At 44.2% G+C, this 21,068-nt stretch overlaps 1 protein-coding gene across 1 annotated transcript in view; it reads right to left on the bottom strand.

The window, feature by feature from the left end:
* The window catches only part of LOC309556402 (NACHT, LRR and PYD domains-containing protein 3-like), a gene marked incomplete at both ends in the record, with an annotated part of 545,473 nt that overhangs the window by 338,522 nt on the left and 185,883 nt on the right, over positions 1 to 21,068 (bottom strand). Inside the window, one exon of the mRNA XM_082258866.1 lies at positions 7,876 to 9,592. Coding sequence (XP_082114992.1) covers positions 7,876 to 9,592 — 1,717 coding nt within the window. The remainder of the gene's footprint in view (positions 1 to 7,875; positions 9,593 to 21,068) is intronic.

The raw sequence follows: 21,068 nt of genomic DNA, 5'->3' as shown, positions 1-21,068 counted from the left end.
GAAGTCTGGTGCCTCCTGTTTACAGTTTTAGGTCCAAATTCGGTCTGAATTTTTTGCTGAATTTGAACCTGAAATGGACCAGAAGATGCACAAGAATTTCCTGCAAACAGCTCCGCAGCTGTCCCGGAGCTGTGTGAAACGGCCATTGAGAGCTGGTCACAGTCTCCTGACATGCAAATTGGATGCGGAAAATCCACATCCAATTCGCACCAGTGTGAACCCAGCCTCAAATCCAAGGTTCTCTCCTCATTCCTCCTCCTCTAAACAAGGATTTTACTCTGGTAAGCAAGTTACCATCGGTGTGATTCCTTGACATGGCAATTACAGTTTTTACAATTTACAATGTTTTTACATTGGCAAGACCAAGCAGGAGTTTTGGCAACGCGCATACCGCCATCTTTTAAGTATGAGGAAAGCGGACCCTGAGCTACCCTTGGGTAGACACGTGGCTACTGTACATGCCGGAAAAATGCCTAAAGTTAAATTTCTGATTCTTGACCGAGTTCACCCCGCCCCTAGAGGAGGGGACTGGAATAAGTCCCTCCTCCAACTCGAACTAAGGTGGATCTATTTGCTTAGGGCCACTGAGCCCCCAGGACTTAATGGATCTCTATCGTTCAAGCCCTTTCTTGAGGGTTTTAATTCTGGAGGAATGGAGATTTAATCCTCTCCGCCTCAATCAGATGGCCATCTACCCTTAGTTATATCTATGGCTCCCATATAACATTCTCAGTGTCCATATATCTATATGTTCTATTGTTCTGGCCTCAAGTATACTGTACCATACTGTGTTAACATGTAATTCTTTTTAATACCAAAATTATATGTTTTGAAAGTGTTATGTACAATCATATATGCATGTTCTGATGTTTACTGCATTGTTACTGTCATACATTGCATGCATTTTTTCTGTTCCCTGTATGTTGACCTTGTCATTTTGTATTCCAGTGTCTGCAATCGTTTACATCTGTGGGTCGTGTCCTTGCTGATATTTATATGCAACAATTACAATCTTAAATTATCTTTGATTGATACAACTTTTCATATTCCTCTTGCATTTCTTTAATTTGGTTCTTGTAAACCCTCTTCAGCAATTTATGTTGACTCCGGGTGGTGCCCCTCCTCCAGTGGGCGTCCCGGCACGGGGAGACATATACCGCGCTCGCGTGGTAACTTGGTCCTATTTCCATCCTCTGTCCCCTTGCGGTTCAGCCCGGACCAATCAGCAGCCGTAGTGCATTTGCACTTCCGGCTCTGACCCCCGTGTCGGTGGAGCGCAGACGCCGATCCCGCCCACGTTGCGTCATGTGTGACGCATATTGGTTGGGGGCGGGGGCGGGCTCGGCACCGGCGTTCCGGGAAGCCCTTCCCTGAAGCCAGCTGATACACGCCCTGTGCTAATCAGCCAGCACTCTTATAGTGCACCTCTCGCAACACGCAGCCAGCGCATTTGTTTGCTGGCTGTGGTGCTGAGAGGTCGCCGTTTAGCTCTACCATCATTAACATCCAGGTATTTATCTTTCATCTAATTTCCTGCCTATTCCTTTCAAAGAAAAACTCCTCTTTGATCGACTTTGTACATGTATATGCAGTGACATTCTTATTGTAACCCTATTGCCCTCTTTTTGTTGGGCTACCTTTTTGGCACATTTTTTGGTATAATGCTTTCTACATATTAATTATAATATATATAGACATGTGGCCATTTCACATGTCGACATCCATTATTATACATTTCCCCTTCTTTGCTCATTTGATTATATATATCAATGTATTTAGCCCTGATCAGTCTACTCTTCAGATCGGCATTACTTACATCCTTGCCATTTACCTATGTTTAAAGGCTGTTCCTGGCTTCTCCTAATTAAGGACTTCAGACGTCCATTGATTGTGGGCCACACACCTGACCTCAACAGCTGTTGGTTTACTGACCAGTACATTCGTCTACCACCTTACCTATTGCATTTGGTCGCAAGGACACTCGCACCCACCAGATGGTTTTAACCGTGCAGTCTACCTGAGCACAGCTATTTTTTCAACCCTGTGAGTACTCGCTAATGTCATCAAAATTACCATGTAAAACTCTAAAGAGTCATTTTGGAATGTTTTCTTCCTAAAAAACCTTAAAAAATCTTTGGCTTTTATATTTTTCATATTTTCTTATTCATTAGAGTACCGTTTGAACCATCCCCTGAAGAAGAAGCAAAATTTTCCCTTTGGCTTCGAAACATGTTGGGTGTCAGTTCAGACTACTGTGGTTGATTCACCTGTTTCTCTTCTTTGCCTGTACTGTTTTTAATTATTATATTTTTGTGTTTACAATAAAATAATATTTTTTCAATTACCTTTTTTCATATATTTTCATATATATTATATTTTATGTGCCTATAAAATCCCACAAGGGGACCCCCATTTTTTGCCTAATATTATTAGGGATGTGGCACACATAAAGCGCTAGGCTGAAGCACCTTTTCTATTCATTTTTGGTAGTAGATACCGCCCCCGCCGCTTTCTTTAGCCTACCGTTTATTTTAGGTTTTTGCCTCTGCAGTTTATCCTAGAGTTTACCCCCCAAAAAACTAAACATTCTATTTGTTTATCTTTTCTGATTATTTGATTCTTTGTTCAACTTTTATAATGACTCAGGACACCATTTTGTCAGGTCTCATCGGGGATAGTTGGAATAATCTCATGCAACAATATCAACAAGACTTCGAGGACAATGAATTTATAGAGACAGAATTGTCATCTATGTTCTTTCATTTGTCCAAAATGTTAGAGAAAAAATCGATGTTCTTTTGGAACATTAGATCTTTCCAGGAACACATAAAAGAAAATGTTAGCCCGTTTGGCCTTAGAGCCCAAGTTTTTCCGATACTTGAGGACCCAACTCCTTCTTTTAAAACCAAATGGGAACAAGCCCTACAACAATGCTCAGTGGCTCTTATGAACCTCCTCATTGAGGAATATTCCTTAAGAACCACGGAGCTGGATAAATATATAGCTTCTACATGCGAAAAATTAAAAAGGTATAAAAGTCATACTACGTTTCCCCATCGGGAAGCTAAATTAAAATAACAACTAGACACCTTCAATAAAAATACCCTTGTCAAAAAACAAAAAATTCTAAACAAGGATAAAAACACCTATTTACAAGGCAAGGCTTTCCATTGGACAAACAACCAACACTACATTCGACCACTTAATAGGGACTCCAATGCCCCAGCACCTCAACAAATAACTAAATTACCACCCTTTGTGAAGAACCACAAAACACCTATGGAACGCACCAAGCGCCCTCATGCATTTGGCTCGGACCCGGCATCTAAAAAGTCTAACACCCAACCCCAACACAAAGAGGGTTTATCCCTTTTCCCTACACCATCAATACCTCCATTGTCTAACATCCCCCCCTCACAACAAATACCACCCTCCACTAATGTGTCCAATTTACCCACACATCACTCCTCCATTACTCATTTAGACGATCAAACTTTTTTAGATGTGGTTCACCAACGAGCTTCACAACTCACACTTGCACTCCCATCACCTCTCCCTCTCACTTAACCCCTCCCATTGCCACTCCCCATTCCCCCACTAATTTAGCACAAGATAATATGGACTTTTCTATTATTAATTTATCCAGCTACAAATTATCCGAATCTGAATTATTCATATTACAAAAGGGTCTTAATTTTTGTCCCACGAATAACATTAACAAATTTGATTTTGTGAAGGATCTCCATTTATTTGCCCGTAAATTAAATCTCAAATACATCTACCATAAAGATAAACAAAAACCATATGAACAGGATCCCATTTTAGATACGTTAATTACTCTCCTCGAAGAAAACGAGGATCTTATAGATCGTGTGGACCTTCCCTCCTTACTCGCTGGTATTTCGTCTGAATCCAGAGAACAAAAGACAGTAGGCACTGATTTACGCAAAAAATCTGATGCCTACCCCCCCATTCAGAATGCAAATATCAACGCTTTTTTAAAAATAGTGTCAAAGGAAGTTGAAAAACTAAATATACGTCCGCTATCCCAACCTAACATCTCTCAAGCACAAAGAGAGGCAATTAACATCTTGGCAACCAATAAATCTATTACCATCAAGCAGGCTGACAAAGGGGGGAACATTGTGATAATGGACAATACCCAATACATCAAAATGTGTACAAATATCTTAAATAATACCAATTGGTATAGGCGTATCATACCAGAGATAGTTACCAAGTATAACTTGGAATTTTATCAGTTGGTGGATACTGCCTACCTTAACAACGTTTTTTCCAAAGACACTTGGAATTTTGTCCGCACCAAATTTCCTGTCACCCCCACATTTTATGGCCTCCCAAAAGGTACACAAAAGTACCACGGATCCTCCCGGAAGACCGATCATTTCTGGATGCGGATCTATTACAGACAACGCAAGTAAGCTAGTTGATGCATATCTTCAACCCCTTGTCCATAAGTTACCTTCCTTTACAAAGGACACTATTCATTTCATCAACAAAATTAAGGATCTCTGGATACCCCCTACCACGATTTTAGTCACCATTGATGTAGAGGCTCTCTACAGCTCAATCCCCCACTCCAGGGGTATTGCAGCTGTGAAGCATACTATATCTGGTTAGGACCCACTCGATGCCTATGGAGAGTTTATGCTAGACTTATTGCTACATATCCTCACACATAATGTGTTTACATTTAATGGTTCCCACTACCTCCAGGTACAGGGGGTAGCGATGGGCACCTGTTGTGCTCCGTCGTATGCCAACCTGTACCTGGGGGAGTGGGAACATTTTCTTTCGGATGACGACGCGATGTCGATGTACACTGGTCACATCCTTTTTTGGACCAGGTACATCGACGACGTGTTCCTCATCTGGGACGGCCCTATGGAATCCCTCCAAGCTTTCTTAGTTCAATTGAACAAAAACGACTTTAACCTTTCATTTACAATGAACATGGACCCTGATCGGATTACTTTCCTGGATGTCGAGATTACACGTAGTGAAAACGAAACCCTACAGAGTAATCTCTACCGCAAACCCACCGCGGGAAACACAATATTGCATGGATCAAGTTTCCACCCTACCCCTCTACTTAGATCAATTCCCACGAGTCAGTACTTGAGGTTAAGACGAAATTGTTCAGACCTCAAACTATTCCAAGCGGCCGCTGATGCCCTCCAAAAACGCCTATTACGTAGGGGTTATTCCAAGAAATCGCTAAAACAGGCTTATCAACGAGCCCTTAAGAGTGATAGAGATACACTATTGGCTCCAAAAACATCAGTGGGTCCTAGAAAGGAAGACACAATAAGGATTATAACTCCCTATAACCAACAGCATCAAAAAATTAGACGCATTGTCTCCAAACACTGGCACCTACTGGCCTCGGATCCTGTATTGGGCCAATATGTATCAGATACACCTAACTTCACCTATAAAAGGGCCCCAGCATTGAGAGACAAAATAATTCGTAGCGAGTTCCGCGACACTGATATGTCCACCTGTTGTAAATATAGAGGGACATACATGTGCGGCAATTGCAAATATTGTTGCTACATGTTTACACAAAGATCTCCCATATTGCCCAATGGAGATGTCTATCGACCTAAGCATTTTGCCAATTGCCGCACGATAGGCATGGTTTATCTCCTGCTTTGTTCTTGCCAATGTTTTTACATTGGCAAGACCAAGCAGGAGTTTTGGCAACGCACATACCGCCATCTTTTAAGTATGAGGAAAGCGGACCCTGAGCTACCCTTGGGTAGACACGTGGCTACTGTACATGCCGGAAAAATGCCTAAAGTTAAATTTCTGATTCTTGACCGAGTTCACCCCGCCCCTAGAGGAGGGGACTGGAATAAGTCCCTCCTCCAACTCAAACTAAGGTGGATCTATTTGCTTAGGGCCACTGAGCCCCCAGGACTTAATGGATCTCTATCGTTCAAGCCCTTTCTTGAGGGTTTTAATTCTGGAGGAATGGAGATTTAATCCTCTCCGCCTTAATCAGATGGCCATCTACCCTTAGTTATATCTATGGCTCCCATATAACATTCTCAGTGTCCATATATCTATATGTTCTATTGTTCTGGCCTCAAGTATACTGTACCATACTGTGTTAACATGTAATTCTTTTTAATACCAAAATTATATGTTTTGAAAGTGTTATGTACAATCATATATGCATGTTCTGATGTTTACTGCATTGTTACTGTCATACATTGCATGCATTTTTTCTGTTCCCTGTATGTTGACCTTGTCATTTTGTATTCCAGTATCTGCAATCGTTTACATCTGTGGGTCGTGTCCTTGCTGATATTTATATGCAACAATTACAATCTTAAATTATCTTTGATTGATACAATTATACTTTTCATATTCCTCTTGCATTTCTTTAATTTGGTTCTTGTAAACCCTCTTCAGCAATTTATGTTGACTCCGGGTGGTGCCCCTCCTCCAGTGGGCGTCCCGGCACGGGGAGACATATACCGCGCTCGCGTGGTAACTTGGTCCTATTTCCATCCTCTGTCCCCTTGCGGTTCAGCCCGGACCAATCAGCAGCCGTAGTGCATTTGCACTTCCGGCTCTGACCCCCGTGTCGGTGGAGCGCAGACGCCGATCCCGCCCACGTTGCGTCATGTGTGACGCATATTGGTTGGGGGCGGGCTCGGCACCGGCGTTCCGGGAAGCCCTTCCCTGAAGCCAGCTGATACACGCCCTGTGCTAATCAGCCAGCACTCTTATAGTGCACCTCTCGCAACACGCAGCCAGCGCATTTGTTTGCTGGCTGTGGTGCTGAGAGGTCGCCGTTTAGCTCTACCATCATTAACATCCAGGTATTTATCTTTCATCTAATTTCCTGCCTATTCCTTTCAAAGAAAAACTCCTCTTTGATCGGCTTTGTACATGTATATGCAGTGACATTCTTATTGTAACCCTATTGCCCTCTTTTTGTTGGGCTACCTTTTAGGCACATTTTTTGGTATAATGCTTTCTACATATTAATTATAATATATATAGACATGTGGCCATTTCACATGTCGACATCCATTATTATACATTTCCCCTTCTTTGCTCATTTGATTATATATATCAATGTATTTAGCCCTGATCTGTCTACTCTTCAGATCGGCATTACTTACATCCTTGCCATTTACCTATGTTTAAAGGCTGTTCCTGGCTTCTCCTAATTAAGGACTTCAGACGTCCATTGATTGTGGGCCACACACCTGACCTCAACAGCTGTTGGTTTACTGACCAGTACATTCGTCTACCACCTTACCTATTGCATTTGGTCGCAAGGACACTCGCACCCACCAGATGGTTTTAACCGTGCAGGCTACCTGAGCACAGCTATTTTTTCAACCCTGTGAGTACTCGCTAATGTCATCAAAATTACCATGTAAAACTCTAAAGAGTCATTTTGGAATGTTTGCTTCCTAAAAAACCTTAAAAAATCTTTGGCTTTTATATTTTTCATATTTTCTTATTCATTAGAGTACCGTTTGAACCATCCCCTGAAGAAGAAGCAAAATTTTCCCTTTGGCTTCGAAACATGTTGGGTGTCAGTTCAGACTACTGTGGTTGATTCACCTGTTTCTCTTCTTTGCCTGTACTGTTTTTAATTATTATATTTTTGTGTTTACAATAAAATAATATTTTTTCAATTACCTTTTTTCATATATTTTCATATATATTATATTTTATGTGCCTATAAAATCCCACAAGGGGACCCCCATTTTTTGCCTAATATTATTAGGGATGTGGCACACATAAAGCGCTAGGCTGAAGCACCTTTTCTTTTCCTGGCAATTACAGTTTAACATAGATTTGTGTTAGTCAATATTTATCCTTTACCTCAAATTCCTGATGGTGTGTAAAGCTGCTACAAGTTTTCTTAAACCTTCATTTTGAATGTTACATCCCTTTAGATTTAGGCTTTCTCTTTCTCCGGAGTATTCAAGAATAAAAGACAATACAAAGCAATCTACAGAGGTGAGAGTAATGCCAGAAAAGTCAATATCTCTGTTTGATCCGATACATTGTAACACTAACTCCTTATTCCTGCTCTCATGGAGGCAATAGAATATATTTAGAAGATCTCTGGCTCCCCTGATAGATTTGTCAGGTTTTTGATCTTTTGTCTTTCTCTGGATCCAGGAGAAGATGTGTCTGGAAGCCTTAGTTGACATTTCTCCCACATGAGACTCTAACATGGATCTAGTAGAAGAGTCTGAGAGACCGCAGAGATAACGAAGGAATAGTTCGGCACGGCCGTCTTTATATGATTGAGCCCTATCAAGTGATTCTTGCAGTCTGTCGGGATTATAGTTAATAAAATGAACTAAAGCAGCAAGGAATTCCTGAAGAGTGAGATGTAAGAAGGTGTAATTCACATCATGAGGCCGACCAGATCCCATCATGAGACATGAAAAGAGATCATTATCAGTTCTCACACTGAATGAGTCAATATGGTGGCGACGATCAAATAAAGTCATGTGATTCATGATTCCATGTTCTGCCATCTGTCCAATAGATGTCAGAAGATCCCGGGAGGTGGGAGTGTCATCCTTATTCTGGCTGTGACAGGCCAGAATGTTGGAGACAAAGGTCACAAAGAGTTGAGTCACTGTTTTGGGCAATGATGTCATCAGCTGATCCGTGTTTGTTGGTTGGGCTCTGAAGCACATTGATAACACTGTACAGACGATCCAGCAGTATGATGGGATATAACAGAAAGTGTACAGTGTGTCATTCTCCTGTACATAATGAAAAGCCTTTTCTGATAGTTCCTCGTTTCTAAAGAAATGTTTAAAGTAGATCAGTTGGTCTTTGTGAAGGAACCCAATGATCTCAGTCATTCTCTGGAACATCTTGGTGTTAATTGATGCCAGTCTGGTTGAGCGGCTGGTTATCAGTACGGAGCAACCTATAAGAAGACTCTGCCCTACCAAACTATCCACAATCACACCAACATTTCCTCTCTGTTTCAGATGAAATAGTTTATGAAATCTGAAATTAATTTGGTGAATACTTTCATCTAATCCATCAAATATAAACAGAGTTCCAACAGGATGTTGTAAAATATTTGCAATCTGACTCTCCAAATGTGGATATTGTTGAAGAATCATCTCCTCCAAACTGATCTCACCCAGATGATTGAGTTCTCTGAATTTGAAGAAGAAGACAAAAGCAAATCCCTGGTAAAGTTTTCCATTCGCCCAATCAGAGACAATCTTCTTCATTAGAGTGGTCTTCCCTATTCCTGGCACTCCACTCACCATTACTGCATGTGGTACACATTGTGACTGGTGGCTCCAGCTGAACAGGCTGTTGAGGGGAATGTGTTCCAGTCTAGTTTGTGTATCCTTCAGGAATTCCCAATTTTTTATCCCAGTCTCTATTAGATCATTCTGGTTAAGTCCCTTGAATGGACTGGTGGAGATAACATTCAGGTTCACATAATGCTCATTGATGGGAAATCTTTGTGGCTCTAGGGTTGATCTTGGGAGTCTCGGCTCCTCTAGAATCTGAGTTTCCTCCAGCAGATGTTGCTTGTGTTTTATTTGAATATCTGGAAAGAATTTAAAAAACATTTAACAGTAAAGTAGCTAAGAGTATGATATTTGATAAAAACATTTATTTTTTTTCTGTGTTCTTTAATGTTAATACAGATGTTAGTATTACTCCAGTTACAATATTACAAATAATCATGAGTGCTTTTAGCAGAGAAGTATTTTAAGTGATCTAAACTACTTATCTACTAAATTTACTGATTTGCTGTATGACTGAATTACTAAAGTAATTTATATGTGTAAGGCAGAGGAGGGCTGGGAACTTTGGAGTGTGTACACTCAGCCAACTGGCATTTTTGCTGCTCAGGCACTTCTGTGCTGAGCTGTCAAATACATTGTTTGCTACACTATATGACCAAAAGTATTGGTACGCCTGCCTTTACATGCATATGAACTTTAATGGCATCCCAGTCTTAGTCTGTAGGGTTCAATATTGAGTTGGCCCACCCTTTGCAACTATAACAGCTTCAACTCTTCTGGGAAGGCTGTCCACAAAGTTCAGGAGTGTGTCTATGGAAAGATTCGACCATTCTTCTAGAAGCGCATTTGTGAGGTCAGGCACTGATTATTATTATTATTATACAGGATTTATATAGCGCCAACAGTTTGCGCAGCGCTTTACAGTGTGGGGGAAAACAATACAGTTACAGTACAATTCAATACAGGAGGAATCAGAGGGCCATGCTCGTTAGAGCTTACAATCTAGAAGGGAGGGTCAAGTGAAACAAAAGGCAGTAACCGAGGGGGATGGGCAGCTGGATAAAATGGAGGTAGAGTTGTTAGGTATGGGTAGGATAGGCTTCTCTGAAGAGGAGGGTTTTCAGAGATCGCCTAAAAGCTAATAGAGTAGGAGATAATCGGACAGATAAGGGTAAGGAGTTCCACAGGATTGGAGAGGCTCTTGTAAAGTCCTGGAGGTGAGCATGGGAGGAGGTGACAAGGGAGCTAGAGAGCAGAAGGTTTTGAGAGGAACTAAGAGAGCGATTAGGTTGGTATTTTGAGACTAGGCTAGTGATGTAGTTGGGGGCTAAGCTGTGGATGGCTTTGTAACATGTTGTTAGTATTTTGAATTTGATTAGTTGGGTGAGCGGAAGCCAGTGGAGGGCTTGACAGAGAGGAGCGGCGGACACTGAGTGATTGGTAAGATGGATGAGTCTGGCGGCAGCATTCATAATGGATTAAAGGGGGGATAGCCTGTGTAGAGGTAAGCCAATAAGAAGGGAATTGCAGTAGTCAAGGCGCGAGATGACCAGGGAGTGAACTGGGAGCTTTGTTGTGTCTTTGGTTAGAAAGGGGCGTATTTTGGAGATGTTGCGGAGGTTGAGGCAGCAAGATTTGGACAGCGATTGGATGTGGGCCTTGAAGGAGAGTTCAGAGTCCAGGACAACACCTAGGACCTTGGCATGCGGGAATGGGCTGATAGTAATTCCATCAATATTGACAGAGAGATCAGGGGAAGGGGCACGTGGTGGAGGAACAATTATTAGCTCGGTTTTGGAGGGATTGAGTTTGAGGAAGTGGTGTGACATCCAGACCGATATATCAGATAGTAAATTAGTGATACGTGCGGAGAATGAGGGAGAGAGCTGAGGGGTGGATAAATAGATTTGTGTATCATCAGCGTAGAGATGGTATTGGAAGCCATGGGAGGCTATCAGCTGACCCAGAGAGGAGGTGTAGATTGAAAATAGGAGGGGTCCAAGAACAGAGCCTTGGGGGACCCCAACAGAGAAGGGAAGAGGAGAGGAGGAAGTGGAATTGTAAGTAACGCTAAAGGTGTGGTTGGATAAGTAGGAAGATAACCAGTGAAGAGTACAGTCACGGAGACCAAAGGCATGGAGTTTTTTGAGGAGGAGGGGATGGTCAACCATATCAAAGGCAGCATAAAGGTCCAGGAGGAGGAGGAGTACAGAATAGTGTCCATAGGTTTTGGCCATTAGTAGATCGTTTGTCAGTTTTAGGAGAGCAGTTTCAGTGGAGTGTTGAGGCCGAAATCCAGACTGAAGGGGATCAAGGAGGCTATTCTCGGCAAGGTGGTCGCACAGTTGGTTGTAGACCAGACGTTCAAGGAGTTTGGATAAAAAGGGGAGCAAGGAAATAGGACGTAGGTTGTTAAGATCGGTTGGGTCCAGTGAGGGCTTTTTAAGTATGGGGCTGACTAGTGCATGTTTTAGAGAGTTGGAGAAGATGCCAGAAGAGAGGGAGAGATTGAAGATGTGGGTTAGAGAATAGGACCAGATGGTGAATGTAGCATTTGCGAGGGAACAGGATCCAGAGGGCCGGTGGTTAAGTGGACATTAGCAAGTAGTTTAGCAACCTCGTCTATAGTGGTGGGGTTGAATGAGGTAAGTAGCGATCGCACCTGTGGGCATGAAGCGTAAAGCACTGAAGGTATCTGAACAGCAATGATCGGCAATCTCTTGGGCAGTGAATGAATCAGTGGGTGGAGGCAGTGGAGGACGGAGTAGAGAATTAAAAGTAGCGAAGAGTTGCTGGGGACGAGATGACAAGTTGTTAATGAGAGTGATAAAATAGGTCTGGAATTGTATTTTTGGAGGGCAGATTTATATTGGTTGAAATCTTTCTGAGACCCCGTCTTACGCCATAGGCGCTCAAGCGCGCGACTATGCTTTTTCAGACTTCTAGTCAGTAGCGGCCGGTGTGTTGGGGGCACAGGGGTGCCGCCCCCCCATTCATGCGTCCGGCCCCCTAATCTACATGCGGGGCGCCGGACGCATGGAGTTGAATGTGGCTTTTTTTTTTTTGGTCACCTGATTAGAGCCAGAGGCTCTAATAGGCTCCAGCAAAGGGTGGACCCACCCATTGTGTGACCATAGAGAATGAAAATTCGATATTGTCACACGAATCCTCCTCCTGGCCAATCAGGAAGGCAAACCCAATGCTATTGGCCGAGGAGGACCCGGGGACTGAAGAGAAGCCGCCGCTTCTCCCCTCCAGTCTGAGACGTCTCCAGGAGCCGGTCCATGACCAGCCATTCCCCGGGAGCGGCAGATGTCCGGTCGGTGGCTGTATGGAGTATTAGCGCTCCTCCGGGGATCCCAGTGGAGAAGTGAGCTGAGCATGGCGGAGTGAGTCCCCAGCGGCTGCAGCACAAACCCACATACAGACATGGATTGCTCTGATTAGGTAAGTGCACTGGTCTTGCGGGGGGGGGGGACACGCTTACGCTGGTCACTCTGCATTGAAAGGGGGCAAGATGATTTCTGCATTGAAAGGGGGCACAATGATTTCTGCATTGAAAGTGGGCACACTGATTTCTGCATTGAAAGGGGGCACGATGATTTCTCCATTGAAAGGGAGCCCAATGATTTCTGCATTGAAAGGGGGCACAATGATTTCTGCATTGAAAGGGGGCACACTGATTTCTGCATTGAAAGGGGGCACGATGATTTCTGCATTGAAAGGGGGCACGATGATTTCTGCATTGAAAGGGGGCACAATGATTTCTGCATTGAAAGGGGGCACGCTGATTTCTGCATTGAAAGGGGGCACGATGATTTCTGCATTGAAAGGGGGCACGATGATTTCTGCATTGAAAGGGGGCACAATTATTTCTGCATTGAAAGGGGGCACAATGATTTCTGCATTGAAAGGGGGCACGATGATCTCTGCATTGCAAGGGGGCATATGCTGGCATCTCTGCATTGAAAGGGGGCACAATGGCATCTCTGCATTGAAAGGGGGCACGCTGGCATATCTGCATTGAAAGGGGGCACGCTGGTATCTCTGCATTGAAAGGGGGCACGCTGATCTCTGTGCATTGAAGGGGGGCACGTTGGTCACTGTGCATTGAAAGGGGGCACGCTGATCTCTGTGCATTGAAGGGGGGCACGCTGGTCACTGTGCATTGAAAGGGGGAACGCTGATCTCTGTGCATTGAAAGGGGGCACGCTGGCCTCTCTGCATTGAAAGGGGGCACGCTGGTCACTGCATTGAAAGGGGGCATGCTGGTCACTGCATTGAAAGGGGGCACGCTGGTATCTCTGCATTGAAAGGGGGCACGCTGATCTCTGTGCACTGAAGGGGGGCACGCTGGTCACCGTGCATTGAAAGGGGGCACGCTGATCTCTGTGCATTGAAGGGGGGCACGCTGGTCTCTGTGCATTGAAAGGGGGCACGCTGGTCACTGTGCATTGAAGGGGGCACGCTGGTCTCTGTGCATAGAAAGGGGGCCAGCTGATCTATGTGCATTGAAGGGGGCACGCTGATCTCTGTGGATTGAAAGAGGGCACGCTGGTCTCTGTGCATTGAAAGAACATGAAGGAAGTTTTGGGACTTTGAGTGAGAGACATGACCAGGATAGCAGGAAAAAAGATGTCTCATTTATTGATACATACATGCATACAGATAATAAAAATGACATATAATTATATATGTATTGGACATCAACAAGTAAACGATATAAAGGGGGAGATAGTACATCCCAGTTCCAGTTTCCATAAGATCAACATAGCAATTGTACATACAGAAGTATATTCATAAACATCAATGGACTGCAATGGTCAACAGTATTGAAGTAATGGGTAGTAATCAAAACATCATAATAACTCGACGCGTTTCGTGGTCTTAGTATGCCACTTCATCAGGAGTAGATGTATGATCTGTGTGTGTAAAAAAGTATATGTAAAAAATGGCAAATGAGGACGAATAAAAACTGGAAGAAAAGGGGGAAAGGAGAGGAGATGTAGACCTCTAATTCCCAAACTTACGTTGCCTTGCAGGTGTTTGCTGGCTAAGGGAGTAGGACATGGCTCGGATGGTCTCCCACGGGAGCTGAGGGTCCACAGGGCGGGCAGAAAGGGGTCAGACACGCCACACGCATGAAGAGTGTGGGCTGGAGTATATGCAGTAGAGATATTGCTTGTGGCAGCAGAACAGGAAATATCTGTCAAATAGTAAAGATTATATACATATATATAAATATGTATCAAATATGCCATAAGTACATAAGTATTTTTATGGTAGAAATATCATAGTGCTGCTGCCGCCAAAGAAAGAGTATAGAAGGTGACAGAGGGGGGTGGGAATCATCCATGGTGAAGTGAAAGAATGGTATTAAGTGCATGATATAAGAAATTGCTTGCCCATAGTATCAAAGATCGACCATGTGATAAAGTAGCGATTATATATAAGAACCCCTGAGGAGGGTGTGATACTGTGCAGAAACAAAGAAAAATGTGGAGAAAGGAAGAACCGATAGCCAAGGGTGACAAGTGAAGTAGAAAACCAGAGAAGTAGAGGCCAAAAGAAACATACCGAATTTGAAGCCCAGACTATGGACATGCGTGTCCCATGCCCGCCGATCATAGCTCCGCACTGTGGGCCCAGCGTCACGCCAGTGCATAGAGGTAGCCACCGCCGAAGCGGCAGACCGAACAGGCAGACCGTCTCCACGGTTGCCTGAAATACACTGTGGATGGAGAGCGGAACGTCGGCGTCGTGGCGTCATGCGGTGACGTCACACGCCGGCGCCGAGCGTGGCGCCGATGCACGGGGAGCTGCCCACCCGATCCCCCGTGCCCGAAAGCAAAGGGAGAAAGGGAGAACGCCCGCCGCGCATCGCAGCTCCCGGCAGAGAACGCCCACAGCCAGCCAATCCACAAAGTCAGCACCCAAATGGGCACACATTGCAAAACAATGCAAGGAAAAATGGTAGCAAAGATGATGTATGTTAATCTGGATGTAGCATGGTAGTAGAGTGTATACAGTCCCCAGTGTATCTGGGAAACACTGTACAGCATGGCATTGGACAAGGAGAATGTGGACCAATGCAATGCAAAAATCAAAAAAGATAAACCTGCTATACTAAGGTCATGTCTCTCCATCCCTATTAAATTGTAGAGGAGGGGGAAGTTTGGGACTTTGAATGAGGAGCACAATGGGACAAATTGTGCACCTCCATCCCGGTTCAAAGAACATGAAGGAAGTTTTGGGACTTTGAGTGAGAGACATGACCAGGATAGCAGGAAAAAAGATGTCTCATTTATTGATACATACATGCATACAGATAATAAACATGACATATAATTATATATGTATTGGACATCAACAAGTAAACGATATAAAGGGGGAGATAGTACATCCCAGTTCCAGTTTCCATAAGATCAACATAGCAATTGTACATACAGAAGTATATTCATAAACATCAATGGACTGCAATGGTCAACAGTATTGAAGTAATGGATAGTAATCAAAACATCATAATAACTCGACGCGTTTCGTGGTCTTAGTATGCCACTTCATCAGGAGTAGATGTATGATCTGTGTGTGTAAAAAAGTATATGTAAAAAATGGCAAATGAGGACGAATAAAAACTGGAAGAAAGGGGGCACGCTGATCTCTGTGCATTGAAAGGAGGCAAACTGGTCACTGTGCATTAAAAGGGGGCACGTTGGTATCTGTGCATTGAAAGGGGGCACACTGGTCTCCGTGCATTGAAAGCGGGCACGCTGGTCTCTTAGCATTGAAAAGGGGCATGCTGGCATCTCTGCATTGAAAGGGGGCATGCTGGCATCTCTGCATTGAAAGGAGGCACGATGATCTTTGCATTGAAGGGGGCACACTGGTCTCTCTGCATTGAAAGGGGGCACACTATACCTTAATTACTGAAGGCCCCTTTCACACTCTTGTGACCTCAAAGTCACACAATTTTTTACAGCATTTTTTGCCGCAAAGCAATGCCTAAATGCCAAAATTTTTCTGTTTGTGCCCCCCCCCCCCCCCGCAAAAAAAAAAAATAATTTTGAGCACCAGCCGCCACTGCTTCTAGTGTTATCTGTTTGCCAAGGTTGAAGGGGGTCGGGGTCTGATTCGGTGTGTAGTGAGGAGTAGGTGTAGTAAGAGTGAAGCGTTGTAGACAGAAGTGGCTAGGTTGGTGCAGGACAGGGGTGCAATTTTGTCATAGAGGTGGTCGGTAGCAGAGTAGAGAAGAGAAGGGTTGAGATGGCGTAGGTTTCTTCGAGTAACTGTAAGGTAGCTGGAGGGAGAGGAGGTGGAGGAAAGGAAGAGAGTGAAACTAATAAGGTAGTGATCAGAGAGAGGGAAAGGATTGTTTGAAAGGTTGTGCGGAGTGCATAGGTGGGAGAAAACTAGGTCAAGGATATTGCCTTCAGAGTGAGTAGAAGCATGTATCCATTGCTTCAGGTCAAAGGAGGAGGTTAGACTGAGAAGTTTGGAAGTGGCAGGAGTGTTAGTATTAACAGGGATGTTGAAGTCACCGAGAATGATTGTGGGGATTTCAGAAGAGAGAAAGTAGGGTAGCCAGGCGGAGAAGTCGTCTAGAAAGGTTGATACTGGTCCAAGTGGGCGGTAGATCACAGCTATCCTTAGAGAGACAGGGGAGAAAAGACGAATGCAATGTACCTCAAATGAGGAGAGTGACAGAGAGGGAGGTGGGTAAAGTACTTGAAAGGTGCTATGTGGGGCTAGAAGGATCCCAAAACCCCCTCCCTTGCGTCCATTGGGTCTGGGGGAGTGAGTCCATAGAAGACCACCTTGGGATAGGGCAGCAGGAGACGTAGTGTCAGATTCATGAAGCCAGGTTTCGGTGATGGCGAGTAGATTAAAAGAGTTAGCGATAAAAAGGTCATGGAGAGAGGTGAGTTTATTACAGACAGAGCGGGCGTTCCAAAGGGCACAAGAGAAAGGGAGTCTGGTCTTGAGAAAAAGAGAGATGGGAACAAGATTGTGCTGATTGCGGCTGCAGCCAGAGGGTGCAGGGTAGTGGGTGTGTTGAGTACAGGTAAATGATGGAGGGCCAGGGTTTGGGGATACGTCTCCAGAGGTTAGGAGAAGCAAAAAGGTGAGGGTGGTAATATGAGAGTGTGATTTATATGAAGGGACATGCCCCAGTGTCCTGGAGGTTTTGTGTGCATGTGGATTTAGAAATAGCAGGAGATGGTATGTGCAGTAATAAGGAGAGGACAGTAGTGAGGGTGATATATAAAGAAGTGCCAGAGAGTGCATGTTACAAGGAGCAAGAGCTGATAGGGTAAATTAGGTCACCTGCAGTTTATGTGGTGTATATGTTGGACGAAAAGGCTTGGCTTGCAGTCTCCGCTCTAATTCATCCCAAAGGTGTGCTATCGGGTTGAGGTGCAGGCCAGTCAAGTTCCTCCACCCCGAACTCACTTATCCGTGTCTTTATGGACCTTGCTATGTGCACTGGTGCGCAGTCATAATGGAACAGGAAGGGGCCACCCCCAAACTGTTCCCACAAAGTTGGGAGCATGAAATTGTCCAAAATGTCTTGCTATGCTGACGCCTTAAGAGTTCTCTTCATTGGAACTAAGGGGCAAAGCCCAAACCCCTGAAAACCAACCCCACACCATGATCCCCCCTCCACCAAATGATTTGGACTATTGCACAAAGCATGTCCATTAATATATGGATGAACGAGTCCATGGGGAGGGGCTAGGACAGTGATGACCTCTGTATCCAGAGTGGGGCTGTGTATCCAATAGCAGTCTGCGAGGCTTGTGTGGAGTGAGCGGCATATTCAAATCACTGATTTTAAACAGCACTTGTTTTAGCTTGGTGCACTGGAAGCACCTAAACAATGTGAGTAGCCTGCATTTATTTAATAAATTGAAGTCTTTTTGGAAGATATAAGCACTAGTGTTGAGCGAACACGGACTGTATTATTCGTGTTCGTACCGAATAATTGGATTTTTTTTACCCGAACACGGACACGGACACTTTACTGTATGTTCGGGTAAAAATCCGTGTTCGGTCGTTTTATTTCCGGGTTTTGCATGCTTTGGCGCTCTTTTCATGGCGGGCTTTCAACAGCCAATCAACAATCGTTTAACTGGTGTGCCTTAAGCCATCCCAGCCATGCCTGCAAATGTCTTAGTAGCTGTGATTGGCCGTCTGAAGCATGTGACCAAGTCTTTATAAGTTCGAGGCAGCCGCCGCAGCAGCGTCATTCTGCTGCTTAGCTAAGGGACAGAGCACACATCAATGTGCTGGCTGCTGATTAGGGAAAGATAGGCAGGAAAAAACCATTTGTGTCCGGATAGAATTGAGGGACAGGTCGGAGTGTTTAGGCAGGGCGAGTTGTAGGCATTTTAGGGATAGAGTCTGCTGAATTATAGGGTCAGTGTCTTCTACAAACTACAATCGATATTGCTGTGTGGGGGGTGGGGTGAATCTGCACTCAATCCTGATCTACGATCTCTTCTCAATCCTGTTAGGGACAGAGTCTGCTGAATTTTAGGGAAACTGTGTTCTACAAACTACAATCGATATTGCTGTGTGGTGTGGGATTGGAGATAGGCAGGTGTCAGTGATCCACATCCATTTTTCTGTGTGTGAGCTGCAGTGAACACAATCTTTTTGGGCTGCAGTGAACACAATCTTTTTGGGCTGCAGTGAACACAATCTTTTTGGGCTGCAGTGAACACAATCTTTTTGGGCTGCAGTGAACACAATCTTTTTGGGGTGCAGTGAACAAAATCTTTTTGGGGTGCAGTGAACACAATCCTTTTTGGTGTGCAGTGAACACAATCTTTGTGGGGTGCAGTGAACAAAATCCTTTGTGGGGTGCAGTGAACACAATCTTTTTGGGGTGCAGTGAACAAAATCCTTTTTGGGGTGCAGTGAACAACATCCTTTTTGGGGTGCAGTGAACACAATCTTTTTGGGGTGCAGTGAACAAAATCCTTTGTGGGGTGCAGTGAACACAATCTTTTTGGGGTGCAGTGAACACAATCTTTTTGGGGTGGAGTGAACAACATCCTTTTTGGGGTGCAGTGAACAAAATCCTTTTTGGGGTGCAGTGAACAAAATCATTTTTGGGGTGCAGTGAACACAATCTTTTTGGGGTGCAGTGAACACAATCTTTGTGGGGTGCAGTGAACACAATCTTTTTGGGGTGGAGTGAACAACATCCTTTTTGGGGTGCAGTGAACAACATCCTTTTTGGGGTGCAGTGAACACAATCTTTTTGGGGTGCAGTGAACACAATCTTTGTGGGGTACAGTGAACAGAATCTTTGTGGGGTGCAGTGAACACAATCTTTGGGGGGTACAGTGAACACAATCTTTTTGGGGTGCAGTGAACACAATCTTTGTGGGGTGCAGTGAACACAATCTTTTTGGGGTGGAGTGAACAAAATCATTTTTGGGGTGCAGTGAACAACATCCTTTTTGGGGGGCAGTGATCAAAATCCTTTTTGGGGTGCAGTGAACACAATCTTTTTGGGGTGCAGTGAACAAAATCCTTTGTGGGGTGCAGTGAACAGAATCTTTGTGGGGTGCAGTGAACACAATCTTTGGGGGGGTACAGTGAACACAATCTTTTTGGGGTGCAGTGAACACAATCTTTGTGGGGTACAGTGAACAGAATCTTTGTGGGGTGCAGTGAACACAATCTTTGGGGGGTACAGTGAACACAATCTTTTTGGGGTGCAGTGAACACAATCTTTGGGGGGTACAGTGAACACAATCTTTTTGGGGTGCAGTGAACACAATCTTTGTGGGGTGCAGTGAACACAATCTTTGGGGGGGTACAGTGAACACAATCTTTTTGGGGTGCAGTGAACAACATCCTTTTAGGGTGCAGTGAACACAATCTTTGTGGGGTGCAGTGAACAACATCCTTTTAGGGTGCAGTGAACACAATCTTTGTGGGGTACAGTGAACAGAATCTTTGTGGGGTGCAGTGAACACAATCTTTGGGGGGTACAGTGAACACAATCTTTGTGAGGTGCAGTGAACACAATCTTTGTGGGGTGCAGTGAACACAATCATTGTGGGGTGCAGTGAACTCAATCTTTGTGGGGTACAGTGAACACAATCTCATACTTCTGAAGATTTGAGGGTCCTGCCTGTTCCATACTCCCCCTACTCCTCATCTAGCCTTTTAGGGGTACAAACAATAGTAATTGGGGCCTAGTGTGGTTGTGTACGTGTGATATACATACACTTTTTTTGGATCATATTTTCTATTCCGCTATTTAATCAAAAACCTTTGGGGATCAGTTAAATTGGGGGATAGTCTGTGTTGGTACGTGTGAGAGAGATCCACCTTTCCAAGTTGTTGGGGTTCATCTCATACTTCTGAAGGTTTGAGGGTGCTGCCTGTTCCATACTCCCCCTACTCCTAGCCTTTTAGGGGTACAAACAATAGTAATTGGGGCCTAGTGTGGTTGTGTACGTGTGATATACATACACTTTTTTTGGATCATATTTTCTATTCCGCTATTTAATCAAAAACCTTTGGGGATCAGTTAAATTGGGGGATAGTCTGTGTTGGTACGTGTGAGAGAGATCCACCTTTCCAAGTTGTTGGGGTTCATCTCATACTTCTGAAGGTTTGAGGGTGCTGCCTGTTCCATACTCCCCCTACTCCTAGCCTTTTAGGGGTACAAACAATAGTAATTGGGGCCTAGTGTGGTTGTGTACGTGTGATATACATACACTTTTTTTGGATCATATTTTCTATTCCGCTATT

This window comes from Pelophylax lessonae (assembly GCF_965119305.1).
Source record: "Pelophylax lessonae genome assembly, chromosome: 5".
NCBI lineage: Eukaryota > Metazoa > Chordata > Amphibia > Anura > Ranidae > Pelophylax > Pelophylax lessonae.
The sequence above is the reverse complement of the archived record's forward strand: the minus strand, read 5'-3'. Positions and strand labels throughout refer to the sequence as shown.